The 27,763-nt window shown below is 63.0% G+C and overlaps 1 protein-coding gene across 17 annotated transcripts; it reads left to right on the top strand.

The window, feature by feature from the left end:
* Nucleotides 1-27,763, top strand: RTEL1 (regulator of telomere elongation helicase 1). Of its 17 annotated transcripts, none has more exons than XM_067013148.1 (36): nt 1-100; nt 808-1,069; nt 1,984-2,179; nt 2,453-2,546; nt 3,090-3,171; nt 3,373-3,433; nt 6,584-6,659; nt 7,101-7,185; nt 7,464-7,529; nt 8,171-8,324; nt 13,403-13,441; nt 13,515-13,593; nt 14,459-14,556; nt 15,069-15,124; nt 18,602-18,673; nt 18,796-18,877; nt 19,830-19,962; nt 20,081-20,194; nt 20,270-20,310; nt 20,462-20,547; nt 20,673-20,750; nt 21,106-21,183; nt 21,644-21,790; nt 21,871-21,986; nt 22,154-22,277; nt 22,368-22,515; nt 22,631-22,791; nt 23,354-23,434; nt 24,834-25,032; nt 25,181-25,321; nt 25,922-26,038; nt 26,203-26,433; nt 26,558-26,695; nt 26,822-26,959; nt 27,049-27,152; nt 27,291-27,763. In XM_067013148.1, exons 2-36 carry the CDS (start codon nt 968-970, stop codon nt 27,369-27,371), a joined length of 3,798 nt encoding a protein of 1,265 aa, XP_066869249.1. In that variant the 5' UTR covers nt 1-100; nt 808-967; the 3' UTR covers nt 27,372-27,763. The 17 variants fall into 17 exon arrangements, with proteins under 17 accessions (XP_066869249.1, XP_066869248.1, XP_066869256.1 ...); XM_067013147.1 differs by having other exon boundaries at nt 23,354-23,467; XM_067013145.1 differs by having other exon boundaries at nt 17-100; nt 2,450-2,546; nt 6,485-6,659.

Below are 27,763 nucleotides of genomic sequence, written 5' to 3'. Positions count from 1 at the left end.
GGGGGACCGGAATTGGGGGCGGAAGTGCAGCGCGTTCAGAGATGAATGCGCGCCTCAGTCCGCGAGGTAGGACCGGCTGCCTGCTGAGGACGCGGTGGTGGTGAGTCGGCCGGACTGGGGCGAAGTCCTGGGGATCCCGGTCGTGGAAGGCTCCCCGCGGAGACCCTGGCACTGGAACCTGTGCCCAAGCGGCGGCTTCCGCAACTGCAACTCCCGGCAGGCCCGGCGCAGCCCTCGGGCCGCGCGCTGGCGATTTTGGCGCGCTGCATTGTGGGGCGCGTAGTGCCCGGCTCCGCGCTCGTGGATGGGGACGGGCCCGCGGGAAGGGGGTGAAACCAGGCCTTGGGAGGCCGAGTGGTTTGCTGGGCGCCGCACGGATTCGCGTCGCAGGTCAGAGCAGCACACGTGCTCTTTCGCTGCCCACCTGGGAGGGATGGGGCTGGCCCGCGGAGCGGAGGGTTGGGAGCCGCAGGGGCGGGGGATCCCGACAGGCCCAGGCTGGGGGCGTTCCGCTGGGAACTGCGGCCCCTCAAGCTCTGTCGGAAGTCAATGCAGTGTTATTGCGGGGTGGAGCACGTGGAGCTGCATCTGGCCCCTCTCCTGTCGCCTCTCTCGGAGCACGGTGGAGTTGCCTGGGGCGGGAGAAGAAGGCAGGGCCGACACCTCTCCGAGCTCCTTGTGATAGGATGTCACAGGCTCGCCTTCGGACCTGTCTGCGGAGGCACTGCCTGAGGGGACTGGTGAAGTGGCCTGGCGATCGGGAAAGGGTCGCTACAAACAGTCTTGTCATTCCCGTCTCTGCCATAGGGGCTCCCGTGGAGAACGTGTCCCAGCGGCACAGGCTGGCATGACTTACCTGGAGCGGCTGAGACCCTGAGATGTTCGGAGGGGGGGTTTGTCTCGCAGACCCCCACAGCCTGCGTTTCAGCCAACCTCTGTGTCCGCCCGAGACCGAGAGTAGGCCAGTATGCCCAAGATAACCCTGAATGGTGTGACAGTGGACTTCCCTTTCCAGCCGTACAAATGCCAAGAGGAGTACATGAGCAAGGTCTTGGAGTGCCTGCAGAAGGTGAGGCTGCAGACTGAGGGGCTTGTACCCAGGGGATGGGTCAGAGTGGGTAGAACCTCAGCAAGACCTAATGTACGTGCACCGTCCTATTTACTCCGGCCAGGTCCTACTGGTGAAGCTACCCTTGTGGATGTGGGAGCTGACCATAAATCGGCCTCATGTTTTAGGTGGGGTAGGAGAGATGCTAAACAAGTAAACAATAAGGGTAAATCTAGACGGTGAGGAGTGCTGTAAAGAAAAGACATAAGGTGGTAGGCTTAAGAGCGCCTCAGGGGCCTCTCCGCAGGTGGAATGTGAGCTGAGGCCAGCTGAGGGTCTGGAGGAAGTATTTCCACACAGAGGGACAGGTGGTGCCCAGCCCTCATTAGGGGAGGTCATTAAACCTCAGGGGGTGCAGCTTGCTTTCTGCTGGGTTTCTGGGCATGCCCTCTTGTACCCTGCCCAAGCCCGCAGCCCTTGAGGGCTGCCTCTGTAGCTGGGCCCATGTTCCCATTCCTGCGGCAGCTGGGGGCAGCTTTGCAGACATGCCTGTGTCTGCCCAGGATTCCACTCTGGCTACCGGCTGAGATATGTAGACCGTCAGATTCCATTCAGGTAGTGTAACTGCTTGGATCCAGGGTCACAGAATCAAACTCCTGTTCTGGGGCCCGACACATAATTAGTCATCTTCCTATTTATATTAGGCTGAAAAATACCGTGGTATTTTGGGTCATGCTCTGTAAAGTGTTTGCCAACGAGACCTGGTTTGATCTACAGCTTTTGGTTTGAAAGTGGAGACGTCCTGCAGCATTTTACGTCCCCCGCTGAGTGGGGGCAGAGCTGCCCTAGGGGCTGCAGGGTTTGTCTCAGGTGGGCTGTGTGGCCTGCAGAGCCTGCCCCTGCTTCCCCGTGACCCTGTTCCCCACCCCATTTAGAAAGTGAACGGCGTTCTGGAGAGCCCCACGGGCACGGGGAAGACGCTGTGTCTCCTCTGCAGCACGCTGGCCTGGCGGGAGCACCTCCGAGACGCTGTCTCTGCCCGCAAGATTGCCGAGAGGGTGTCAGGGGAGCTCTTCCTCGACAGCGCCTTGGCATCCTGGGGGAACGCTTCCCTGGAAGGAGATGTCCCAGGTGATGCCCCTTTTTGCCCCTCTCCCGGCCCCGGGCGGGGAGGCAGGGAAGGAAGGGGGGTTGTAGCTGCCACGTCATTTCTCGCCGTCGTGGCTGTAAACCTAGGGTCAGAGCCTTATGGCCAAATGAGGACCCTGCAGAGACCCACTGCACTCCTTCCTGTGGCGAATATCGGGCATCCGGTGCTTCGCTGTCCCCGGGCCGAGTTAGCTGAGTGCGCCAGGTTAACTGCACACGGGGCCGTGACCTGTCCTCTTCCCTTGTGCCCAGCAGCATGCTATGCGGACGTCCCAAAGATCATTTACGCCTCCAGGACCCACTCGCAGCTCACCCAGGCCATCAGTGAGCTCCGGAACACCTCCTACCGGTGGGTCAGGCGGCGTCCACCCCTGCCTCGGGGTCACGGGGGAGCTCTGCCTGGACCCCACCCTGGGGGCGCGCTGTGCTCTGGCTGTGGGGCTGCCACCCAGACCTCAGGCTCGTACCCTGAGCTCCTCGCAGCCATCGGGGTGTCAGCTGTGGGCGTGGGTCAGGGCAGCTGCGCGGGGGAGGCCCTGCCCCGTGTTGGAGCCCCCAGCACCGCTGCAGGAGAGTTGGTGTCCCCTCCCCGCCGGCCTCCCACGGGAGGGAGCCTGCAGGTGGCAAGGTGTCCCCGAGGCCTGCCCCAGTCTCGGCCCCGCCTCCTTGCTCGCCCTGGCCGCTGACTCAGAGCGGGCCGTGCCACGGTGAAAGCCCCTCTCAAGCCCGGGGCGGGGGCGGATTTCCGCCCCAGCCACTCCCTCTGGTTGCCCGGGCGTGTGAGCCAAGCTTCCCTGGGCTCCCAGTGCAGCCCACGTGGCTCCTGCCGCTGGACAGCACTGGGGCCCCCGCCCTCTGATCCTTGGGCCCCCCCAACCGTCTCCTCCACCAGGCCCCGAGTGTGTGTGCTGGGCTCCCGGGAGCAGCTGTGTATCCATCCTGAGGTGAAGAAGCAGGAGAGTAACCACATGCAGGTGGGGTCCTGGGGCGCCCACCCTGGCCTTGGTGGGGCTGCTGCTGCTGCGCGGGCACCGCCCGGGCTTTAGAGCCCCCAGCTGTGCCCCTGGGGGACGGAGGGGTCAAGAGCTGGCCGCGGTGGAGCTGGCAGAGGGTGCCTGGCTGGGGCCGGGGCAGGGCTCGGCCGTCACGTGAGCCCAGACCTCGTCCTCACCCAGGTCCACTTGTGCCGCAAGAAGGTGGCGAGTCGCTCCTGTCACTTCTACAACAACGTGGAAGGTGAGAGGGCTCGAGGTGGTGTCTCCTGCCCACGGAGAGTGTGCTCCCGGGGGGGTGGAGTCTGGGCGCCTCTGAGGGCTGGGCTCAGTGGCCTCCTGGGCTGCTGGCTCCTGCCCCTCGGTGCTCCAGCCTGGTTGCCTCCCGCTCTGGGCTGTTGAGGTGCCTGAGCTCTTTCTCCTGCTGATCAGCATTGGTGTGCGCGCAGAGGAGCTCACGTGGTGGGGCCGAGAAAGGGCCTGACCTGTGCGAACAGCACGGTTTGTGCAGAGTATGTGCTCCCTTCTGGAAGGCTGGAAATTGGGCACCTGCCAGGCAGGGGTGCCCACGTGAGCGGCCCCCAGTGCCCCCTGGGCGCTGGGTCTCTGGAGAGCATTTCACTCATGGTCTCAGCTCGTTCTGGGGGATTCTGCCAGGGAGGGGGTTCTGGAAGCTCCTCCACATGTTTTTCCCATTACTGATTCTGCGGTGCACCCTGGCACTGCCACGTGTCACGCGGTGGGTGTGATGTGCCCTGAGCCCCTGGGGTCCTCCTAGTGACTCCTCCAGCCTCATCCAGAAACGAATGAGAGTGGAAAGCACAGTGTTCATGACAACGGCCGGCCCAGGTGCAGTGTGGTTGTGTGACCGCAGGTGCCCAGGGCCCTGTGAAGGGGACCCTTTGTCCTTTGTCTCCTGTCGCTGACTTTCTTGGGGCCCAGAGTGGAGGAGCGGCACTGGCGCCCTTGCCTCCAAATTCCTGCTTTTCCGCCTGTGGCTGCCCTTTGTGTCTGTCAGGATTTCTGGAGCCGGAGGTGATGGCAGAGAGGCTTCTCTGTGGTGTGGCCTTTCCAGACAGGGCTGTGTGGCCTGGGGGGGGTGGGGGCGGGTCTCGCTTCTGTGGGGTCAAGGTTTCCTCTGTTTCCTGCCTCAGGGTTGGGACTCAGGCCCTGCGGTGAGCCGGGCCCCAGAGAGTTCACATTGGTGACCCGCAGGCCACCGTCTACTCGGGTTGGGAGTGCCCAGCGGGCCAGGCCTGTGCTAGGCAGCGGGCGAGGACAGCAGTACAGTCCCAGAGGCCTGAGCTGGGAGTCCCAGCGCCCTTGGAGAGATGGAGGGGGGTTGCCTGATGCGGGCTCGGGCTCCGGCGGGCCGGCTGTGGGTAGGGCTGCACGGCTCGGCCTCTAGGGCGACGACCCAGGGTCCCAGGCTCGTTCCTCACCGCCTTCCCCTTGGCGGTGTTCCTTGGTCTGGTGGCACCGAGGACCCTCAGGACAGCAGTGAAGTGTAAGGCTGAGGATGGCCTGTGGCAGCTGTCGTGCTCCTGGGCTGGAAACTGCTGGCCGCCAGCTCTGCTGCCCCGTCGGCATCAGGCCCGTGGGTGTCAGGTCACCTGAAGGCTGCTCTCTTGTCCTCGTCCCCCCGCTGCTCGGCCCTCTGCCCTCAGTCCTGCCTTCCCGCGGGCCCTGGCGTCAGGCCCGTGATCCTCGTCGGAGCTGTTCCCCACTTGACTGCACTGTGGCTGCCTCCCCCGTCCTTGTCCCTGGCAGAGGGGGTTTCAGGTGTCCTGTTGGCCACAGGCCAGGGCCATTTGGGTGTGAACCGCTCCAGCCACCTTTCCACAGCAGCTTGGAGTGGCCAGCTTGCCCACTTTGCTGGACCAGCCCTCACCTGCAGTACCCCTCACTTCACCTGGAGGGTCCTTGAGGACGGAGGGGCCGGGAGGCCAGGGGAGAGATGGGAGCTGGGGGGAGCTTCCCGTCCACAGTGGAGGCACCCTTGGAGCTGCTGTGTGTTGGGCCCCTGGCTGCAGGCCCCTCCCCGCTGCCCCAGGCCCTGCGTGGCAGAGCAAGAGTTGGCCTGCTGGCTCTGGCCTCTCCGTCCCCTCCCCAGTCCCTGCCCCTGTTCTCCTGTGCTCTCTCTGCCTGCTCATTGAGGGTATCCACTCGGCGTAAACTGGTGCACCCTGGCTGTCTCAACCTCCTTTGCCAGCTGACCCACGGGATGCAGTGGGGTGTCTCCAGCAGGTGCCCAGGCCTCAGAGGGGGAGAGGAGTGGGCAGAGACCCCAGGAGGGGTCTGAGACGTGTGCAGAGCGGGAGCCCTGCCTGGCTGTGTCCCGCGGGGAGCAAGCAGTGTGGCCCGGCCAGGCCCCTTGCCCTCCTCTCCACTGTCCTCTTTACTGCCCTCTCTTCCTCGCCACCCCCCATCCCAGGTAGGTTACTGAGCTCTGGGGCCGGCCTGCTGCAGAGCGTGCCGATTGGCTGATCTGTTGCTATGGTACTGCTGAGCGGATGGCTCTTCTTTCTTCCCCTGCCTGCTGTCTGGGGGCGGGGGGCACCCTGGGGGCGGTCACTGCTGAGGGCCTGTGTGTTCTGGTCTGTGCAGTTAAGGGTTGGGCCTGGTACCTGCCCCAGTGGATCTAGGAGCCGGGGACCTGTGTCCACATGGGGCTGCCCTGAGACTCTGGGTGCTTATTAGAGGAGACCTTTGCTCCCATCTGCTGGGACAGACCTGGGCGTCGCTGGGTTATAGCACTTCCCTGGCCGATTCCAATGGGCCCAACTGGGGGACCCGTGTCCCTTCTTGAGGCCCGTCCTGCCCAGGGACACACAGCCAGCAGGGAGTGGAGGCCTGTCTGGGCTGCATCCTGAGGAAGGAGCCCCGGGGCTGCGGGGCGTCAGGTGGGCTCTGCCCCTCCCGCCTGCCCGGCCCCAGCTCTGCACCCCTGCCTGGGCAGCACAGGTAGTGACAGCTCAGTGTTCCTGCTGCTGGCCGCGTGGAGCCTGGATTCCTTAAGAGGGAGACTCTGGGTTCGTTCTTGTGCAGGGGGTGAAGCGAGAGGAAGGGACTTGCTGCCAGACTGAAGCCTGATTGCAGGGCAGGTGCCCCGGGGCTCATGGGAGCTTCCTGGCTCGGCCTGGAGGCCTGGAGAGCGTCTGGCGGTGACAGGCTAAGGGCCGACCCCCACCCCACCCCGGGGTCTCCTCTTGGTGTTCAGCCTCAGGCCTGCAGCCGCCCAAGACACAGAGCAGGGCTCCTTTGGGACTCGCTTTAGGCTTGGTGCCCTCCCCAGGGGCTGTCTGTTGCCGGGAGCCATTCCATCCCGGGTGCCTCCCGTGGTCCGGGGACTCTGGACCAGAGAGCCTGTGTTTACTCCCGCCCGTGTCCCCAGAGAAGAGCCTGGAGTCGGAGCTGGCCAGCCCCATCCTGGACATCGAGGACCTGGTCAGGAGCGGGACCAGGCACAGGTAACCCCACCAGGGCTGGGCTCCCTCCACGTGCAGAGGCAGGTACGTTTCTTTCCTGAAGTATTGTGAGAAGTGAGACGCTCCTTCCCAGCCCCCTGCCCCCGCCCGGTGGGCCTTTGTTCTTGGAGCACCCAGCTGGTCCTCCACCTGATACCGCCCCTCCTTTGCACGCTGGCTGCGGCCTGGCCTTGTCGCTTCAGGGCTCCGTCGTGCGACACCTGCCCGACTGACTGCTTCTCACTGTCTCACCCACCTGCCCAGGGTCAAGCTCAGTCTTTCTGTTTCTGTAGATTTTTAAATGGGTGACCCACTCACATGGTTGAAAACTGATGGTGTGAGGGGCGGCCGGCAAGCCTTCCTGCTGCCACAGGCCCCAGCTCTCTCGCGCCCCGGGGAGCCCTCCCAGCCTGCGCTGTGCCCCAGCACCTCCTCTCCCTCCAGACTGTGCCCCTACTACCTGTCTCGGAACCTGAAGCAGCAGGCCGACATCATCTTCATGCCTTACAACTACCTGTTGGACGCCAAGGTAAGGCCCTGCCTGATGGCAGGGCGTGTCCCAGGCTCGGGAGGGGCCGGCCAACCCCATGCTGGGATCAGACCTGCGCTCGGAGCCACAGGCTGGCACCAGGGACCAGCCCCTCACCGGCCTGAGGCTGTGACTCGCTCTGAGCTCTGGGAGTGTGTGGCCTGCTAGGAGTGAGGGGACCCCACGCGGCCTGGGTCCATGTCCCCCTCTCCAGCTGGACCCTGCGAGGCTGCCTGAGAGCATCAGCTGCAGCCTGGCGTCCTCCTCTCTTGCTGTAGAGCCGCCGTGCACATGGCATCGACCTGAAGGGGACGGTCGTGATCTTCGATGAAGCTCACAACGTGGTGAGTGTCTGGGTGGCCTTCCCGACACCCCCTTCCTCCTGCCCACTTTCCTGTGCACAACAGCTGGGCCTTCCTGTCCAGACCCCCACGTCCCACCGTCAGGACCAAGCAAAACTGGGCAAGGTGGGCTGCCAACCTGTGCCTGCCATTTGCACACAAGACCCCCAGACAGTTGCTGCCGTCTCATTCTTTCTCTTCCCTTTTGTCCCTGGCGGCTGCCTCCCTGCTCGCCCTGCCCCACCTGTCCTGTGGCCTTTGTCGGGGCCCAAGGACCATGTCCCCGGGCGTGGTGGGCCTTGAGCAGAGCACTGGAGGAAGGCCAGCTGGGGAGCCCGGCGTCCTCAGCCCCACTGGGCTCCAGGCAGTTGTCGCCATGTGGACGGTGGTCCCAGGGGCCAGATTCAGCTTTTGAGAGAAGCTAGAAGCTAGAGTTTAATGGGAAATTTTCTAACTATAAAATGTAGGCAGCTCAAGTAAAATTGTTTTCAAACACTGTCTGGGCCAGACATCCATCTCTGGACCAGTCTGAGACGCGGCCTTGAGAACACAAAGTGGGGCTCGGGGGGCTGTTGCTTTCCCTCCGCCTGCCCCCCCGACCCCTGCTTACTGGGGCCCCGTGACGGGTGCGCTCGGGCTCACAGGAGAAGATGTGTGAGGAGGCCGCCTCCTTCGACCTGACACCCCATGACGTGGCTTCGGGACTGGACGTGATAGACCAGGTGCTGGAGGAGCAGACCAAGGTGGCGCAGCGGGCCGAGCTCCACCCGGAGTTCAGCGCGGACTCCGCCAGCTCAGGTGCACTCGCGGGCAGGGACCGCAGACTAGACGGGGGCCAGCCTGCCTCAGGGGCAGCGCCAGCCTCTGTAAGAGTCTTCTTGGCCTCACAGGTGGGGCTGGGGAGGTGGGTACCGCCCAACCAGTCAGCACTTTCTCAAGTCCTTTTTACCGTTTCCCCGGGGCTGTGAACTTGCCTGTACCGCATAGAAGTGTGAAAACCAAGGGTGTCAGCCTTAACGACATTTCGTAATGACCTGCGAGTGCCGTCCACAGGAACGGTGCTCAGAGAGGCGTATCCCGCATTTCCCTTTGCGGCGGTGACCGCAGAGTGTATAGAAGTCTCTGGCGGATGCAGTTGGTTTGTCCAGGCGTCCTGCGCGGCCTCTGTTAGTGTCAGGGGTCCACCTTTTGCTCACCCAGACCACTTTGTAGCAAGCGTTTCTACTGTCCGGTTGCAGCAGGTTCGTAGCATTCGCGCCCTGCCCTGTGGGTGTCATCCACGGCCCGCCGTGTCCTTCACGCGAGTGTGGGGCGGGGCGTGGACAGCCTCAGCTTCCCAATCCCTTTAGGGACACACACGCGGACAGACTCCAGGGGGCGCGGCGGCCCCTTCTCCCGCCAGGCCGCCTGCTTCTGCCCGCTCTGCAAGGGTCTCCGGGCCTCCTTCGACGCGCTCACAGGCTGTGTTGGGGGAGAGAGGGTTTGTAAACGTCTCTGTGTGTTTAGCACACAAGTTCTCAAATGTGTTGGCTTCAGGACCCTTTATGTCTTAAACTTTATGTTCTTGAAACTTACTGAGCTTTGTTTATGTGAGTTACATGTATGGATACTTAGTGTATTAGAAGTAAGAACTCAATAAGAAAGCGTTATGTGTCAGTTTCCTAGGGTTGCCTTAACAAAGTACCACAGGCGGGGAGGCTTCAACAACAGAACTGTCAGTTCTGGGACTAGACGTCCACGTGTCGGGTGTCAGCCGGGGTGGCTCCTTCTGTGAGTTCCTGGGGCATGTGCTCCAGGCCTCTCTGTCCCAGCTCTGGCAGCTACCTGGGCTTGTAGACGCCTCACTTAGGTCTCGCTCCGTCTTCACGTGGTGTCCTCTCTCATAGGGACGCCTGTCACTGGATGAGGGCCCAACCCAGTCCTCTAGGACCTCATCCTAACTGACCATATCTGCAAATAAGGCCACATTCACAGGGGGTCAGGGTTTAGGATTTGAACATAGCTTTCTGGAGGACACCATTCAATCCATGACACATTAACATAAATAACATTTTTTTTTGAAAAATAACTTTTAAAAATTAGAAGAGCAGCATTATTTCAGTTTTGCAAATCTCTCTAATATCTGGCTTAATACAAGGTAACTGGATCTCGTAACTGTTCCTGCTTGGGGCTGACATGATACTACACATCATGGCTGTACTCATTTCCTAGTGCTGCTAAAAGAAATTTCCAGACTTAGCTTAAAGCAACTCAAATGTATTACCTTATGGTGCCCAGAAGCCCAGGATGGGCCAGCAGTGCTCTTCCTTCTGGAGTCTGCAGAGGGAGATCCGTTTCCTGGTCTTTTACAGCTTCTAGAGGTGCCACGTTGTCTGGCTTGCGGCCCCACGTCTCTGACCTCTGCTTCTTCGGTCTCTGATTCTGTAAGGACCCTGCTGTTCCGTTTAGGGCTCCCCCAGATAATCCAGGATTATCGCCCCATCTCAAGGTCCTCCACGTCATTGCATCTGCAAGGCCCTTTTGCCGCGAAGCTGACCTATTCATGGGTTCCGGGGATTAGAACGCGGACGTGTGGGGACCAGTATCAGACCCTGGGAAGCTACACTGTATATTTGTGAGAGAAAGAAGGAAAAAGGCAAATCGTGTATCAGGAACAGCAGTAGCAGCAGAGTAGTGGCACCACGAAAATAGGTTGGCCACGCAGCCGGGTCTCGGGCCAGGTCCCTTGGCCTGCTGTGCTCTGCTGCTTAGGTGTTCTCATGGATGCACGGTCCTTGCTTCACCATCTTTACCTGCGATGGGAATTTCTAAGTCAGCTGCGTTCGACCCCGAATGCATGTACCTGAGTAAATAGGCCAGCGTTTCTCCAGGGACGTATCTAGGAATGGATTTTCGGATTGACAGTTACACGCATCATAAACCTTGCTGTTTTAAACTTGTCTTTTACTTTTAACGTTGGATCTTGTTTTAGGACTTTCTTTTCTTTTTAAAGCCCAGTAATTTTGCTGCAGTTGTCTCAGTGTTGATTTTCCGGATCGATGTATGATGACCTCTTTGAGCCTGTAGTTCCAAGTCTCCTCTTACCTGGGGGGATGTTGTCCCGCACAGCAGCGCTCAGAGCCCGGCCTTGGCTTCGATTTCTGCTCCAGGGACCATGTCGTGTCTCTTCCACCTGAGTTCGGAACCTGTCACTCTCTCAAATCCTTTTGTCTCTTATTTTTCTTTGACTTATAAAAATTCCCCCCTTTCACTGTTTCTTTTAAGATGATGTGGCATGTATCTACTTTTGTGTTCTTCTAATTTAATCTTTATATTTCTCAAGTGTTTTTTTCTCCTAGTTGTGTCTGAGTTCTGTTGCTTCATTTCTGAGCTTTAGAAAACCTGGCTCGTGTTGCTGTTTCATGTCTTACATCCTGTTCTGACATCGTCATTTTCTGTTTTCTCACCAACTCACAGATAACTTGCTACAGCTGCTGCGTGCCTTCCCCAGACCCCGCGGCTGATGTTCTGCCCCATTTGACCAGCCCCGCACTGAGTGGACACATTCCCTCTTTCTCTGCCTCCTTCAGGGCGGTTGCCGGCCTGACACCTTTACTCCGTGTCTTAGCGTGTGTTTCCTGAGAACAAGGACGTTCTCTTTGATGATCCGATCATAAAACCAGCATCCGCACTGCACTCTCGTCTAATTGGCAGCCGCATTAGAATTTTCCCAGCTGTCCTCGGTAAGGCCCGAAACACAGCCACCCCTCTGCCCGGTGCCGTGGTCTCCAGGCCTGTGAAGAGAAAGGCTAGTTATTTCGTCGACTGTCCTACAGTTCGGATTTGTCTGCTGTGTTCTCGTGGTTGGATTCAGGTTTTGTATTTTGGTGGGAATACTGCGGACTTGCGTCGTCTCGCAGGTGACGTTGGTGACGTTGACTTCATTCTGGTTACCTGATGGCTGCTGGGTGTTTCTGCTGTGAAGTCACTGCTTTTCCATTTGTGATCCTTAAGTCATTTCTGGCATCCACTAATGAGCCGTCCCTGAAATGATGATTTCCATAACGTTTGCAGAACGATGAGTCTTCTTACTCTCCCATCTCTGTGTGAGGTCTTATACTAACCTCCGCATCCGTGTCAGCACGTGAGCCCACGTGCTTAGACACTCACCCCCACGCCCGTGTGCGTAGAATTGTGAGTTCACGTTCTCCCCCGTCCCAGTTTTAGTCCAGAACCATGCAGTTCATTCTTCTTTCCTCCCTTTCCATGTTTGTAACGCCTTTTGTGAGCAAACGAGCTTCCATTTTTTCTCAGTATCATACTTACTTGTTTGATCCTAGAACCCACAGACAGTTGTTTGAGAATTGCCAGCCCACCCACGATAAGTGAACGTCTACTCACTAGGTTTAATGTTTATTCACGTCCTTTTTGTCGTTGGTCTGCAACCACAGAGTGAAAACGCTCATTCAGAGGCTCCTTGGATTGTTTCTTTCCCCTTCACTGTGGTCATATTATTCATTTGAAGGTCATTTGTTATGTTTATATTTCATTTCATACTCCATTTTTTTGCCGTTTATGTTGATTTTACTTATTTATTTATTTATTTTTGGCTGTGTTGGGTCTCCTTTGCACGCGGGCTTTTCTCTAGTTGTGGCGAGTGGGCTACTCTTCGTTGTGGTGCGTGGGCTTCTCATTGCAGTGGCTTCTCTTGCTGCGGAGCACGGGCTCTAGGCGCATGGGCTTCAGTAGTTGTGGCACGCGGGCTCAGTAGTAGTGGCTCGCGAGCTCTAGAGCACAGACTCAGTAGTTGTGGCGCACGGGCTTAGTTGCTCCGCGGCATGTGTGATCTTCCCAGACCAGGGCTTGAACCCGTGCTCCCTGCACTGGCAGGTGGATTCTTAACCACTGCGCCACCAGGGAAGTCCCAGCAGGCGGATTCTTAACCACTGCGCCACCAGGGAAGCCCTCCTTAGCTACTTTTGTCCATGACAGTTTCTCAGACCGCCTTTGGTGGTTTGGAGGAGGATTGCTCTGATGTTGTGTAGAATGCCCCTTCACTGGGGTTTGGATTGGTGTGACGTTTCTCCCCTGGACGTACGAGGGTGTGGGATTTGGGGAGGCAGGGCTCAGATGCTCAGGGCCCGCCTCATTGTATCACATCCAGGTCCCTGCAGTCAACTCCGCATGACTTATGACCTTGATTGCCAGCTGACGTCGGCTTTGTCAGGGGCTCCAAGTTACTCGTTCTCCTCCTTTCCACACTGTTCTCTTTGGACGGAGGTCACTCTGCACAGCCCACACCTAAGGACTGGGGTTATTCACCCAGGTGTCAATCTCCATGGCCCTGCGTTAGACAGCAGCTTCTTAGAAGTAACACCAGCAGCACAAGCACCCAGAGAAAAAATAAACAGGACTTAACAAAATCAAAAACTTTTGTGTGTCAGAGGACACCATCAAGAAAGCAGAGACATCCCACAGAACAGGAAGAATTTTTTGCAAATAACATAGCTGTTAAGGGATTTGTGTCTAAAATAGGGAGGAAACCTTTAATGATTCAACAAGAAGACAACCCAACCCAATTGAAAAATGGGCAAAAGATATAAATAAACACTTCTTGAAAGATACACAGATGTGGCCAGTGTGCGCACGTGGAAAAAGGAGCCCGTTGGTCATCAGGAAACCGCGCCTGAGAACCACGCTCACGTCCACGGGGTCTCGCTGAAGGTGGCCGCCCCCCGCAGCTCAGGCAGCTGCTTCCAGCTCAAGTTCCAGCCGTGGGGGTTTCAGAGCCGCTTCTGTCAGTGTCTTGCCCTGCACACCAGCATCCTGGTTCCTTAGGATGGGGTGGTGGAATTTGAAGGATGCAGACTTGTGCATTTGTGCTTTCCCTTGCCCAGGGCTGAACTTGGAGCTGGAGGACCTCGCGAAGCTGAAGAGTAAGTGCCCCCTCCTCCTGCCTGCCGTGGACTGCCCCCCACAGCCCCGCCCTGAGAGCCCCTAACCCCACAGCGATCCTGCTTCGTCTGGAGGGGGCCATCGATGCCGTGGAGCTGCCTGGAGGTGACAGCGGTGTCACCAAGCCTGGGAGGTGAGGGACCTAGCAGGGCGGGTGTGCCGGGCTCTGTCCCTGCAGCATTCCACCCCACGTGGCCTGGAATGTCACTGGGTCACAATCCAGAGTCTTTTTCCATCTTTGAGGTCCGGGAGGGTTTGGTCATTGAGAGTGCTGGCACCGCCACCCTCTCCTCTGGTTCACCCCTCTGTCTGCACTGCAGTTGCCTGTTAGAACGAGGCGCCTGCCTCCGTGCCACCTTCTGTTAGGACAAAAAGTCTCCTGGAACGTTCTGAATGTCCCACAGGCCTCCGAGCCGCAGGGTTTGTTCCCCGTGGGATGGTGGCCTGGGGCAGGTGTCACTCTCCTCGGTGCACCACTGCCAGCTGCGCTGGGACCCAGGCCCAGGTCTGTCGAGGCAAGGAATGTTCTGGAATGTTCTCGAGTATTGGGTTGCCTGCCTTGTGCCTGAGCCCCGTCTCCTCTGCTCTGCTCAGGCCCTTGCAGGCCCGGTTGCTTCCCAAATGGCCCCGACGCCTCCCTGGCTCCCACACCCACAGGCCTTCCTCTGCCCATCCTTCCTCCTGGCTCCCCAGAACTCCCCTTTGGGGGCCCTGCCCAGAGCCACCACCTCAGGGAGGCCCTCATGACCACCTCCCGGCCCCCACGCAGGGCCCGAGCCCCGAGCCCAGGCCTTTTTCTGGGTATGCCGGTCTCATGCAGGCCTCTGTCCTCCCCACTGGGGCTCCTGAGGGGAGAGGCCTTTCACCTCCAGGTTTGGGCCTCCCCGGAGGCTCAGAGCTTGTTTCTGGGTGAAGGAAACTTAAAATGCTTTTGGCTGTTAGGTTCCCAAAGTGCAGCCTAATCTCCTGCCAGACCTGAGCTGCCTCTTTCCTCGTAGCTACATCTTTGAGCTGTTTGCCGAAGCCCAGATAACGTTTCACACCAAGGGCTGCATCCTTGACTCCCTGGACCAGATCATCCAACACCTGGCAGGACGTGAGTCCCCGACCACCATGCGCCCTGTGGCTGACTCCTTACTCGAGGGCACAGCCTGACAGGAATTTGGCCCGTGGAGCTGCCTTTCTGATTCAGATGTTGAGATCTTAGCATGTTTGGTAGCGTGTGTCCTATAAAGAGCAGTCTTCCCTGTTTAGCCCCTTTTAGGAAAGAGCAGGGAGGGCCCTGGGTGGGGCAGTGAGCTGTGGGCCCCACCATCCTCTCCCACAAACCTCTTGCACTCTGTTTCTGCCCAGAGGGTTTCCATGGGACTGCTTCCAAGAAGCTGTGCCACAGAGCCCTCTGGTCTCACTGGGGGCGCCCAGCCTTGCCATGCTCTTGGGCTCTGGGCAGCCCCAGCCTTATCTGGCTGCAGAGCCGCTCTTCCTCTCCCACTGACTCGCGGGAGACCCACTGGGAAGACAGGGTGAGCTGCCGTCTGAGGGCACGCCCCTCAGCCGACACGGAGGCTGGAGAGCCCAGTGGGCGGTCAGCACCCGCTGCTCCTACAGGTGCGGGGCTGTTCACCAACACGGCAGGGCTGCAGAAGCTGGCAGACATCATCCAGGTAGGGACTGCTGCCGCAAGGATGCGGTATCTCCTTTTCTTTCCTGATGGAAGTCAGTGGGCTTCCTTCTGCAGAGCTGCTGTAGATTCTAGACTTGGGGAAGGGCAGGGCTCCCCCAGCACACGCTTCACGTCAGCGCTGCCACGTCAGTGCTGCCGGGCTGATCTCCTCTCGCCCCGAGCACCAGCGCAGGCCTTGAGGGCGGGGCCGGGCGTAAGCACTGCAGGGCTGGTCTCCTCTCGCCCCCCCCCCCCCCAGCACCCGCCACAGGCCTTGAGGGCAGGGCCAGGCGGGGGAGCGAGCTGCCTAGGGTGAGAGTCTGGCAAGTCCCTCCAGTTTTCAGACAGGCCCGGTGGCTCCTGCCCAGCCAGCTGCCGCCTTTTCTCCAGTTTCTTGCTGACCCAGCTTTCCGGGGGAAAGTTAATGCAGAAGCCTGTGCCAGAGTTGGGGGCATGGACTCTGTCCCCCAGCCCCTGTTGCATTGCTGGGCCAGCCTCGTCCAGAGGGCGTTGAGACGAGGGGTGAGTGTGTCCCTCGACGCCCATTAGGTGGGGCCTGGGGCTGGTGTTTGGAGTCAGTGGGTGGTCTGCACATCCTCTGGGCCAGGTCGGCCCCAATCTGGGCTTTGGGATCCGTTTGGGGGTAGGGGCAGCCTCCAGGGCTCACCGAGCCCCTTCTCTGCCACATGCAGACCCCACTTTCCCCAGGCCAGGCGACCAGGGGGGCTGTCACACGCCTCACGGCCTCTGGATGTGACCACTTCCTGCCCCTAACGTGCCGTCCCATGTGTCCAGCTGTCCTCCTCGGGCCCAGCTGAGCCGCTTCCTCAGCTCAAGTGGACAGGCCAGGGCCCGCCTTCCTTAGGCCGCGTGGCTGCCCAGCTGGCCGCCGAGGGCCAGTCTGATGGTTCCAGACGCTCCAGCGCCTCCTGCGCCTTGCTGGGCCTTTCTGCAGAGGCCGCTCTGCGGCTCTTGGTCCTTGGGGAAACCAGGGCACCCGAGGCCCCGTGTGGCACGTGCCTGGCTGCGCACGCCGCACGGGCTTGCGGTGGGTGCGGTGCGCCTGGCTGCAGGCAGGCTCCGTGGGCTCGAGGCCCTGGGTGACCTGCCCGGCAGCGCGTCACTCTGTCGCCCCCTCCTCGTCTCTCCCCACCCCTTGCCGTGCTTCCACGGCTGCACGACACCTTCCCCACTGCCCGCCAGGCCTGCGGCCGGCCTGTGCAGGGCGGCATCCCCGGGGCCCTGGCCGCACCCACAGGAGCCCTCCGTGGTGGGCCGTGGGATGAGCACCTGCCGGGTCACACTCCCTCCAGCTGGCGGGACGTGGCAGGCTGGGCGCCAGGTATGGCCCGTAGGCAGCTTGGGCAGCGGAGGAAGCTGAGTCACCCGCCGGGGGCTCCTTAGAGCAGCTGCCAAGGGAAATTCCAAACCAGTGGGGTTGGTGGTGGTTGGGTTCCAGAGAGTATGGAGCAGGGAGGGACCCGCTCCATAAACGGGCATCGGGGAGAGGAGGGGGCTGTGCGGGCCCAGGAGCAAGGGTGCCCCGGCCCTCTGGCCTGTTCAGCTGCAGGGACCTGTGAGAAGGGCAGGAGGACGGGCAGAGGACGCCACGGAGGGAGGGCCCTCTGGCAGGGGCAGGGCCTCCAGGGCAGGGCCGGGGCGCCGCAGCTGGGGCTGGAGACCCAGCAGTAACGGTGGGTCACCACCCGGGGGGCAGAGGGCTGGGATGCTCGCTGCCCCGGCAGGAAGTGATGGGAGGAGTGGGGCAGAGCCTGGGCCTGCGGGATGCCACGCTAGAATGTTCCTTCTTCTCCGTGACCCCGGCTCCTCTTCCAGCCCCATCCCCTCCTCACAGATGGGATGGAGCCCCCAGGGTGGAGTGCAGAGCTGGCCGTGGGCAGGCAGCAGAGCCCAGGCCGGAGAGGGAGCCTGCAGCGGGCTCCCCCAGGGCTACAGCTGCACCTGTGCCAGCCACCTCCTCCCGCCGCCCACCCGTGTCTGGCACCCGGACACAGGGCAGCCACACCGCTGTCTGAAACTCCTGGCCATCTCTTGAGGTGTGAGGGCTGCTCTGGGGCCACAACGCAGTAGTTTGCAGAGGAAGCCATGACCCCGGAGTGGCCTCAGCAGGCGGAGTGGCCTCCGCTCCGGGATCAAGTCCAGTGTGTGTGGTTCCGCCCTTGCAGGCGGACACTTTGGTGAATCGCGAGGCCGGGTGTTTTGCCATCTGGACGATGAAAGTGCTTCTCGAAGCTCCTCTCGCCCTTGGAACTTACTCCTCACAGGCTGCACTGTACCCCCAGGCGGTGCTTCTGGGCCCTCACGTGCAGGGGGTGCCCGCTGCTGCTCCTGGCCACACGCCCACATCCCCTGGGCCTGGCAGGAGTTTGCTGAGAACAGGCTGCTGAGCCGGGCTCCCAGGGCTTCCCGTTTGTAGGAAGCTTTGGTGGGTGAGGCTTCTGCCCGTGGGTGCCAGCGGTGCCCGTCTTCTCTGTTCTCACGGACACCGGGTGGAAGTCGTGGCCTCGTCTTCAGCCTTGAACCCAGCGGAAGGCGCCTGGGAGTGACATGGAGACGCGGGGCTGTGGGACACGCCGTCCCTTTTGAATGTGTCTTGGCCTTGTTTCCGCCAGCCGAGTGTCCCAGTCGGATGGTTCCCGTTCCGTGAGGAGCCGCTTGGGCTTTGGCCGGGATGCCTTGGACTTCCGGGCTATTGTGGGGAGAGCCGGGGCTCTGGGGTGTCCAGAGGTACGGCGCTCCGTTCTCCAGGGCGACCTAGCAGACTCTTCCCGGAGGAAGTGACGTCTGTCTCTTGCTTTACCTCCAGTGTTACGTACTTGTTGCTGTTGTGAAAGGGGTCTTTTTAACTCACTGGTGCTTGTGTGCGGAAAAGTATTGACTTTTAATGTTGGTCTTGTGTGAAGCTATCTTACTAAGGTTTCAGTTCTAAAAGTTTGTTGTTTGGTTTTCTGGAGTTTTTAAGTAGATGGTCCTGTCGTTTGTAACGTCTAGTGTGTTGTATTTTCTGACCCCATATTTATCCCTCTTGTGGTTTTTTCTTGGCTGGTTGCATTGGCTAAGAGTACAATTCTGCTCATTTTACTTAGGGGTTAATTTCATCCTATTACTGCTCGGCGTAAGTGGGGTTCCTTTCCCCTATCCCCTGACCCAGCCCTGGGGGAGAGCGGAGAGGGTGGGCTGCTGACCTGGACCCGGTGCCCATGAGAGCCTTGGACTGGCTGCCGACGAGGGGCCTGCAGGGCGGCTGTGTCTAGCGCAGCGGGGCCCCTGAGGGGAGGGGAGAGGCAGCTCCGGCTCCTTAGCCTGGTGTCCTGCCCCAGGGACGCTGTTGGCTTGGGAGCAGGGGCAGGTGGTGGCTGTGTCCTGAGTGTCTGTCTGTCGTGTGTGGGAGCGACTCAGCGGGAGTGGCAGCCTCTGGTGTGTCCTGCTGACCTTGTCCCTCATCTCTGCTGTTCAGATCGTGTTCAGCGTGGACCCTGCTGAAGGAGGCCCCGGTTCCATGGTGGGGCCGGGGTGTCAGTCCTACAAGGTGGGTCTGCTTCCTGGATGGGGAGCTCCCAGGCCGCAGTCTCAGTCCCACAAGGTGGGGCTGCCTCCAGGATGGGGGCTCCCGAGTGGGGCCTAGGACACCTATCCATTCCACCTCTCCAGGTGCACATCCACCCTGATCCTGGTCACCGGAGGACAGCTCAGCGGTCAGATGCCTGGAACGCCACGGCGGCCAGCAAGCAAGGTACGGCACCTCGGGAGGCTGGGACATGCTCCCCCTGGGGCGGTGCCCCGTCCAGCTGTGGGCCCCTGGCCGCCTGTTGGTCCAGCCTTCTCCAGGTGACGCCCTACCTGCCCTCTAAGAATCAGAGCTGTCGAAGTGAGAGACCAGCGAGGGCCCGGTGGCCCCGGGGCCTGCCTGGAGTATCCACAGGGGTCGGCCCTCAGACCCCGCTGGACAGAGAAGCCAGAGCGCCCCGAGACCGGGCTCCTGGCTCCCTAGCGTTCTCTGTGCTCACTGCTGTCCTTGCTGGTGCGGGGCTGGCCCAGGACAGTGTGGGCTCGGAGCCGCGCCTCCATCCTCCCCACCAAGGGGCCAGTCCCATCCCCAAAGTTGGAAAAGGCTTCTCTGGTCCCAGAAAGTGGTTTGCTCTTTTCTGGGAAGCGTCCCTGCTGATGTGTGACATCGTCTTGACCCAAGAGTCACGAGTCACAGTTCCAGCATCTGCTTGTGCTATTCCATCTGTTTCCGGAGCCACGGGGAGAGCACGGGAGGGCCGGTGTGTCTGCCTGCAGGCCGTGCTCTGGCATCCTCCCTGGCCGGGCAGGACGTGTGTAGGACATCTCCCCTGGCTTCCTGCCTCCAGGGGCTGTGGGCCTGTGCCCTCCCTCTTCTGCAGTCCCACCCCGAGTATAGGGAAGGGGAGGCTGGCTCTTTCCTGAGCCACAAGGACGTCTGGGGTTGGGGTAGGCTGACCTCTCTGGAAGTGACTTTAGCATCCCCCTCCCCCGGCCCCAGGATGCTGGTGGGCTTCTCTGGTCTGCTCCCTGCTCCTGGGACCCTGAGGGAGGGTGGGCAGGCCCCCCGGGGAAGACTTGTGCACCTGGGCCTCAGGGCCCAGCACCGCCTTGGGGGACACACGATGGCTGCTGCGCAGGCGGCCTGGGCCTCACACACGTGCCCCCGCCCCCCGCAGGGAAGGTGCTGAGCTACTGGTGCTTCAGCCCTGGCCACAGCATGCGTGAGCTGGTCCGCCAGGGCGTCCGGACCCTCATCCTCACCAGTGGCACGCTGGCCCCCGTGTCCTCCTTCACCCTGGAGATGCAGATGTAAGGGCTGACCCTTGGCCCTCCCTGGGGGGTCCCAAAGCCAGCCCCCCCTTGCCCTGGGCTGCCGAGGTGCTGGGGGTCCAGGATCTCACAGGGGCCACCCCCCGCCTCCCTCCAGCCCCTTCCCAGTCTGCCTGGAGAACCCACACGTCATCGACAAGCACCAGATCTGGGTGGGGATTGTCCCCAAAGGCCCCGACGGAACCCAGCTGAGCTCTGCCTTTGACAAACGGTAGGGGGCCTGGTGGGTGAGGCGGGTGGCCGAGTGCCAGTCCCGTCATGGCAACAGCCCCCCGGTTCCCTGCAGGTTCTCTGACGAGTGCTTGTCGTCCCTGGGGAAGGCGCTGGGTGAGTGCCCGTGCTGTCCATTCCTGGGCCCCTGCACCGTTGCGAGGTCGCCCGCGCCCACTCCGCTCCCCGTCCTGCCTGGTCTCCCTGGGGGGCTGGGAGGGTCCTCTGCGGACGCGCCCTGCTGCTGACCCGGCCACCGTGCTCACAGGCAACATCGCCCGCGTGGTCCCGCATGGGCTCCTGGTCTTCTTCCCTTCCTACCCCGTCATGGAGAAGAGCCTGGAGTTCTGGCGGGTGAGTCCCTCCTTCCAGTGTCTTCTGGGGGCGGGAGGGAGCCCCAAACAGCCAAGGGTCTGGCAGGGCTGGGCCGCGTGTCTTTGAGAAGGCGTGACGCACATCCCCTCTCTGCGCTCCCTTAGGCCCGTGACTTCGCCAGGAAGCTGGAGGTCCTGAAGCCCCTGTTCGTGGAGCCGAGGACCAAAGGAGGCTTCTCGGAGGTCTGGGTCATCGGGGCTCCCTCCCCCTGCCCTGAAAGCTGCCCTGGGCTCAGGCCAGCCCCGGGGTGTGTGTGGCCAAGGTCCTGCTGGCCTTCTAGGAAGTTTGGGCTTGGGGGCGATGGCAGCAGGTCTGCCCCCACCCCCCAGCCCCGGGGCCCCTGGGTTTTCTGGGCACAGCAAGCAGGCACTGGGTGCCGGCTCCGGGTCAGCCTGGGAGCCCACGCCACGAAGATGCTGCTACAGCTCTGCTGGCCTGCCTCCTGGCTCGGATAGTGCTTCATCTTGCAGGGTGATTTCTGGGGTCTTGCTCAAGGAGGCGAGGGGCCAGGCCGGGCTGACCAGGCTCCCCTTCCAGGTGATGGAGGCTTTCTACACGAGAGTTGCCGCCCCCGGGTCCAGTGGGGCCGCCTTCCTGGCTGTGTGCCGGGGGAAGGTGAGGCCTCCGAGGTCCGGGTCCCACACACCTGGCTCCTCACCCCCGCCTGGAGCCTGTGCCTGAGGGGGGCTTAGGGCTCGTGACCTGGGGGCCGCACTGTGGGCAGGAGGGGCCAGTCACCTCCCTCAGGCCCCATGTCCAGCAGACACAGGAGGGTGTGGCCCTGCTGGTCCTGTAGGGGCCGGCCCTGGGAGGGGGGCGTCCCAGGCTGGGCATCGGGGGCCCACGCGGGGGCCGTGGGCAGGTGGGCCAGAGGAGGCTCTGAGGACGAGAAGTTGGTCGTGGGGTTGTGGGAGCGTGGACCCCGGTGCAGCCTGTTTCAAAGTTGGAGGTCTCTCCCGCACTGCCCATCCTGGGGCGCGGGGGACTGGGGGGGTCCGGGCACGGGTGGGCCCTTGGGGAAGGTCCTGGGTGTGAGTGGAGGCGGACGGGGGAAAGAGTGCCCGCTGCCTCCCAGGCCAGCGAGGGGCTGGACTTCGCGGACGCGAACGGCCGTGGAGTGATCGTCACGGGCCTCCCGTACCCGCCCCGCATGGACCCCCGGGTTGTCCTCAAGATGCGGTTCCTGGATGAGATGAAGGGCCAGAGTGGGGCCCAGGGCCAGGTGAGAGGCTGCGCGGCTGAGGGTGGGCAGGTGGCACCCAGGCCCCGCGGCTGAGCCGGCCCCCCGCCCCGGCCCCGCAGTTCCTCTCCGGGCACGACTGGTACCGGCAGCAGGCATCCAGGGCTGTGAACCAGGCCATCGGGCGGGTGATCCGGCATCGCCATGACTACGGGGCTGTCTTCCTCTGCGACCACAGGTGCAGGCCCCCGCTGACACCCGCCCCCCCGCCTCCCCCACCACCCCCGCGCTCTCGGGCCAGAGCCCTTGCCCCTGGACACCGGCTCCTCCCTCTGGTGAGTCTGCCAGGGAGCCGGGCTCTGGGGCAGGCGGGGCTCCCGGGCTGACGGCCCCACTGCCCCGCAGGTTCAGCTCCGCGGACGCCAGAGCCCAGCTGCCCTCCTGGGTGCGTCCCCACGTCAAGGTGTATGACAGCTTCGGCCACGTCATCCGAGATGTGGCCCAGTTCTTCCGCGTCGCTCAGAGAACCGTGAGTCTTGGCACTAGCTGGCCGTGCCCTCGTGTCCCACCCAGGGGGAGGAGCAGGGTGGGACCTCCACAACCTCCTGTGAACGTCTAGATGCCCGTGCCGGCCCCCCGAGCTGCTGCTCCAAGTCTGGGCGAAGGAGAAGGCGCCGCCTCGGTCGCCGTGTCACCCGGGCCCCTCCGCACCAGGAGGGCCATGAGTCTGGATGTGCACGTCCCTAGCCTGAGGCGCGGCCGCACGGGTGCGTGTGGCTGGGTGACACGGCCGGGTGGGGCCCCACGGGGTGGAGGGCAGGGCGACGACCGGGGTGCCCGTCAGGCGGTGCTGGACTCCGTCACCCACGCGTGCTCCCGCAGGCCTGCTGGTCGCCGCGGAGGCCGAGGGCAGCCTCTGTGTGGAGTACGAGCAGGAGCCCGTCCGGGCCCAGCGGAGGCCCGTGGGGCTGCTGGCCGCCCTGGAGCACAGCGAGCAGCTGGCCGAGCGGCCTGGGGATGAGGCCCTCCCCGCGGAGGAGGAGGTGCGCGGGCCGGGCTGCCTGGGGAGGGACACGGGTGGCTCGGCCCATCTGGGCTCGGGCGCCACCACGCTCAGCCCTGCACACCCTCTGGTCGGGAGGGCGGGGGGGTTCAGCAGATGCCTGGTGGTGCTGTGTGCCTGCCCCGCCCCGGCACAGCCCCCGGCCCTCAGCTGGGCCCCCGGCACACCCCCGTGCTGGACACGGTCTGCTCACTTCCCACTCCTGCTGTGCCCGAGCCTGGCCCTTTCTGGGAACCGGAGCTGCGGGCAGGACCTTCCGCCCTGGGGCCTTTGTCCAGAAGCCCATAATTGCCCAGCTGACCTGAAGCTCCCCATGTCCCGCTGGGCGTCAGTGCCCGCTCCCTGCTGTCCCGCCCTCTAGGCCCAGGGCGCAGCTGCCCCACTCGTGTTTCTCGTTCCCCTCCCGCCGGTGCCCGGGACCTGCTCTCACACTTGGTTCCCTGCAAGGGGCCGAGGGCACTTCTCCCGCCCTGCCGCCCAGGGCAGCGTCAGGGCTTCGGGGCCCTGAGGACCTGAGTCGGACACACCCGTGTCGCCCTCAGGCCCGGTGGGGCCCTCGTGCGAAGAGGTCAGCGGAGGAGCAGCCCGGCAGGCGGAGGAAGGTCCGGCTGGTCGGCGGCCCGGTACGTGGGCGGCCCGCAGACGGCGGAAGTTCGGTGGGCGCCTCGGCCGGTGTGGCTCAGGGTGGTGTGAGGTGTGAGCGGGCTAACCCTGCCCAGCCGCCTGACTCAGCTGTCCCTGCTGGGGGACGGGCTCTGCAGGCACTCGGGAGCCGGGGCCCAGGGGCGGGAGCAGCCGGGCCCGAGGGCGGCTGCAGGGGTGGAGGGAGGGCAGCAGACCCAGGGCCCGCTCCAACCCCACCACCGGTGTTGGGCTGGGTTCCCTTCCTCACAGATGAGCTGCTTGCTCCGCGGATCCCACTGTTGCTCTCCGCCCACCAGGCTCGTGCTGGGCCAGGGCCGGGCCTGCTCTGATCCCGTCCCTTTTCTCCTTTGATACTTTACTGTGAGAACATCTCACCTCCGCTCAGCTCTCAGAACCAGCCCGGGGTTCCCGTGTGCCCTTTCCTGCAGTGCCACCGCCTGCCTCACGTCTCCCCCCACTTATTGGGGTCCCTGGGCAGTGCCTCCCCTCAGGGCAGACCCTCCACACTTTGGAGTCCTGCACACTTGGAAGATTTGGGGCCTTTCGTTTTGTGTTGCTTTTTGGTGGGGTGGTCAGGTCCACGCAGGCCCGTGGGCTCCATCTACAGAAGGTGCTGTCTTCCCAGCTGGGCAGGAGCCCGGCCTGGCCCTTTGGCAGGTCTGGGGTGGGGGGGGGCTGCAGCCAGGCTGGCTCCCCTGGCCCGGGCCAGGCTGGGCTGTTGGCACGAACGTGGATGGTGAGGTGCCTGCGTGTGAGGCACGTGGTGTTCCCAGCCTCAGATGAAAGCAGTTAAGAGCAGCTGAGTTACACCCTAGAAGCTCCGGAAAGCCCCAAACGCCAGTGCCTCTGTCCCCCCTCCTTGGCTTCTGGAAAGAACCAGGCGGTGCCCAGAGGACCGACACTGAGGAAGTGGCCTAGGTGCCAGGGGCCTGGGCCTCTGAGGGCCAAGCTGGGGACTGGAGGGTCCTTTTCAAGGGTCCGGGATCAGGGATGGGGCGTGCAGCAGAAGTAGGGCACGGGGGGGTTTGAAGTCCTGGCATGTTGAGAAGCGTCCCCTGCCGTGAGCAGATGGTCCTCTGAGCCCGGAGCACCCGCTGCAGCGGCCCCTGCCGTGGGCACCAGGACCTCCGCAGAGGAGCAGGAGCCGCCAGCCTGGGGAAGGCTGGCCTGCACTCTGTCCCTCTGCTGTGCTCAGCGGGCCTGGCAGCCGAAGCTAACCCAGGGGGTTCCCCGCCAGCCCCTCCTGGCTGCCCTTGGTGACCCCAGCCGGGCCATGCCAGCTAAGCACCCTCCCCAGCAGCCCCCGACGGCAGCTCGCTGTCCCTGCGGACGGGGAGGGTTGGTGCCTCCTGACGGGCACCGGGTGTGTGTTAGCAGGAGGGGCCCGAAGCCGGCGCAGACACAGGTGGGGCCAAGCTGTTCATGGCGGCCGTGAAGCGGGCGCTGAGCCAGGCCAGCTTCAACACCTTTACCCAGGCCCTGCGGGATTATAAGAGCTCCGATGACCTCGCGGCCCTGGCCGCTCACCTTGGCCCCCTCTTTGCCGAGGACCCCAAGAAGCACAGCCTGCTCCAAGGTGCCTTGGCCAGTAGAGGCTGCCCTCTTGAGGGTCCCACCCTGGGGGCTGTGCTGCGGCCGTGGGCTGGGGGGATACCAGGGTCCCCGGTTGACCTGCAGAGGTGTGGGTGGGGACTTGCAGGCCCAGACCCCGCCCCTCCCCACAGGCTTCTATCAGTTCGTGCGGCCCCATCACAAGCAACAGTTTGAGGAGGTCTGCCGCCAACTGACAGGCCGAGCCTGCAGCTCCCGGCCCGAGCCTGGCCTTCCCCGGAGGCAGGGAGCGCAACCGGCCCTGGACCCCAGCGGTGAGGCGGGCCCTGCCCGGGTGGGACCCTCAAACTCAGACCCTGAGGGTGGCGTGGCACCTGGCCCTTGGAGTGGGTCCTCATGTGGCCCAGGCTCCCTGTCCCTGAGGCTGACAGATCCATGCGGGGGCCCCACTTTGGGGAGGTGTGGGCCCCCAGAGCACACATGGCCCAGGCCTCCCAGGAGGACCTGTGCCTGGGGAGTCGCGTACGCACAGGGGTCCTGGAGCCCCGTCCGCCCCCGTCTACGTGGAGTGGGCCCTGCATGTCCAGCGCCCGGGAGTCGGTCTCCCCGTTAGTTAGGGAAGAGCCCGTCTCCGGACGAGACTTCCCCAAGGGCAGGAGGCACGGGGCCCTGGGGTTGGAGATTCCAGCCTGAGTCACACTTCTCTTCCCTTCTGGACTGGCGTGTCCTTGTGCCTGCCCCCCATTTAAGGCAGGGGAGGAGGCCTGCCTGCTCCCAGCTGTTGGTGGCCCCCTGCGATTGTCTGAGGAGAGTTTGAGGCCCGGTCTCCCCTTGGACAGACCCATCCCCTCCCTGGTCATGCTCGGGACCCTCAGGGACCAACTGGGTGCCTCCCTGTCTCCGTGTTTCTTCAGAAAGGAGGGAGCCTGACCCCAAGTGGACCGTGTCCCAGGGTGCAGCCAGGCAGCTGGACCCCTGCGAACACCTGAACCAGGGCCGGCCCCACCTGGCCTCCGGGCTGCTCCCTGCAGGTAGCTGGTCCCTGAGAGGCTTTGGACCAGAGCCCGGAGCGGAGGGAAGACCCTGGCGGGGAGGAGTCTCCTGGGCGCCGCCAGGTTCCGCGCCCCCAGAGCAGGGGGGGCCAGCGTGATTTCCTGGGAAGCTGCTGGGCTGAGACGTGTTACCTTCCCACCAGGAGACCCCAGCCACTGGCCTCCTGAGGGGTCTGGAGCCCCCAGAGCAAAGAAGCACCCACCCGCTGTGAGTGCCTACCTGGCCGATGCCCACAGGGCCCTGGGGGCCACAGGCTACAGCCAGCTCCTGGCAGCGCTGACCACTTACAAGCAGGATGACGACTTCGAGAAGGTGGTGGCCGTGGTGGCCTCACTCACCACCGCAAAGCCTGAGGACTTGCCCCTGCTGCAGAGCAAGTGGCCCGCGTTGGGGGCGGGTGGGGGCGGGTGGGGGCGGGTGGGGGTGGGCAGTGGGGTGGGCAGCAGGGCTGCGCCTGAGCGATGCCACGCCTGAGCGATGCTCTGTGCTCCCAGCAGGGTTCGGCATGTTCGTGCGCCCGCACCACAAGCAGCGCTTCCGGCAGACGTGCGTGGCCCTGGGCACCCAGGCTCCAGGACCCTGGGAGGGGAGCCCTGCTGCGCCTTCTGACCTCGTCTGTGGGGCTCACGGGCCAGGTAGGGCCGCCTGCCTGGTGCTCCTGCCGCCCTGTCGCCCCAGCCCTCCTCAACCCTGCCGGGGTGGGCAGGTGGGCAGCAGGGAAGTGCCAGGCACCCCTTGGACTCCCTCCCTCCTGTCTCTAGGCCCCTCACTGCCAGAGAAGCCCCCCGGGAAGACCCAGAGCAAGATCTCCTCCTTCCTTACGCAGAGGCCGGCTCGGGGGGCGGGGGCTCCCGGCCGGCCCCCCGGTGCCCCCTGCGGGCAGGCACAGTCCGAGTGGGGTAGGTCTCGTGGGAGGGGCTGCAGGGACCATTGGGAGTGGGGGCCCGGCCCGAGCAGGCCTGTGGTGCTCACGTCAGCCCCCTTGCAGTGGGCTTGGTGTGTCCTGGCTGCAGGGCGGAGGACGTGGTCCCCTTCCAGTGCCCCTCCTGCGACTTCCACTGCTGCCGGGCCTGCTGGCGACAGCACCTCCAGGTCGGCAGCCAGACCCTGTGGACCCGGCCCTGTCCCGTGTGGACGTGGCCTGCTGGGCGTTGCCCCACATGGTGGGCTGAGGGGCTGGGGTGGGCAGAGGGGGGTCTGGCAGGTGTGCCCAGCACCCTCTCTCCACAGGTCTCTAGGACGTGCCCGGCCTGCCGTGCTGCCACCAGAAAGCAGAGCCTCACGCAGGTGTTCTGGCCGGGGCCCCAGTGAACATTGAGACCCTCGGTGCTGCAGGGTTTGCAGAGGCTGAGGCCGCCCCTGCCTGGGGCACAGCCTGGACACTTTCCTGTCGGCTGGCGGTGGGCCAGGCCTGATTACCAGAAACCCCTTGGCCAAAAGCGCACCTGATGGGGAGGCCAGTCCAGTGTCTGTGGGGAACCCCCTGAGACGGCAGCAGGATCTGGGTCCCCTGTGAGAGGCCCTGAGGCCACCTTGGGGTCTCGGGTGGGTCCACTGGAAGGTGCTTGCCCAGAACTTCCCTGACCACCAGCTTGTGGGTGGAGCCCCAGCAGGCAGGAGGGGAGCCCTGCACCTTCTGTGCCGGGGACCTGCTTGTTCGTCAGGGGCCAGGGTTCTAATAAAGCTGCGGGCACTGCTGTGAA

This window comes from Kogia breviceps, chromosome 14, assembly GCF_026419965.1.
Source record: "Kogia breviceps isolate mKogBre1 chromosome 14, mKogBre1 haplotype 1, whole genome shotgun sequence".
NCBI classification, from domain to species: domain Eukaryota; kingdom Metazoa; phylum Chordata; class Mammalia; order Artiodactyla; family Physeteridae; genus Kogia; species Kogia breviceps.
This window is presented reverse-complemented; position numbering and strand designations above follow the sequence as displayed.

Excerpts from the sequence above, each read along its gene's own strand:
- RTEL1 (XM_067013140.1), top strand. The coding sequence starts at position 968 with ATGCCCAAGATAACCCTGAATGGTGTGACAGTGGACTTCCCTTTCCAG. Across the intron at positions 6,660-7,100 it reads AGGAGCGGGACCAGGCACAG|ACTGTGCCCCTACTACCTGT; the intron begins GTAACCCCACCA and ends CTCTCCCTCCAG. Across the intron at positions 13,594-14,458 it reads GGTGTCACCAAGCCTGGGAG|CTACATCTTTGAGCTGTTTG; the intron begins GTGAGGGACCTA and ends CTTTCCTCGTAG.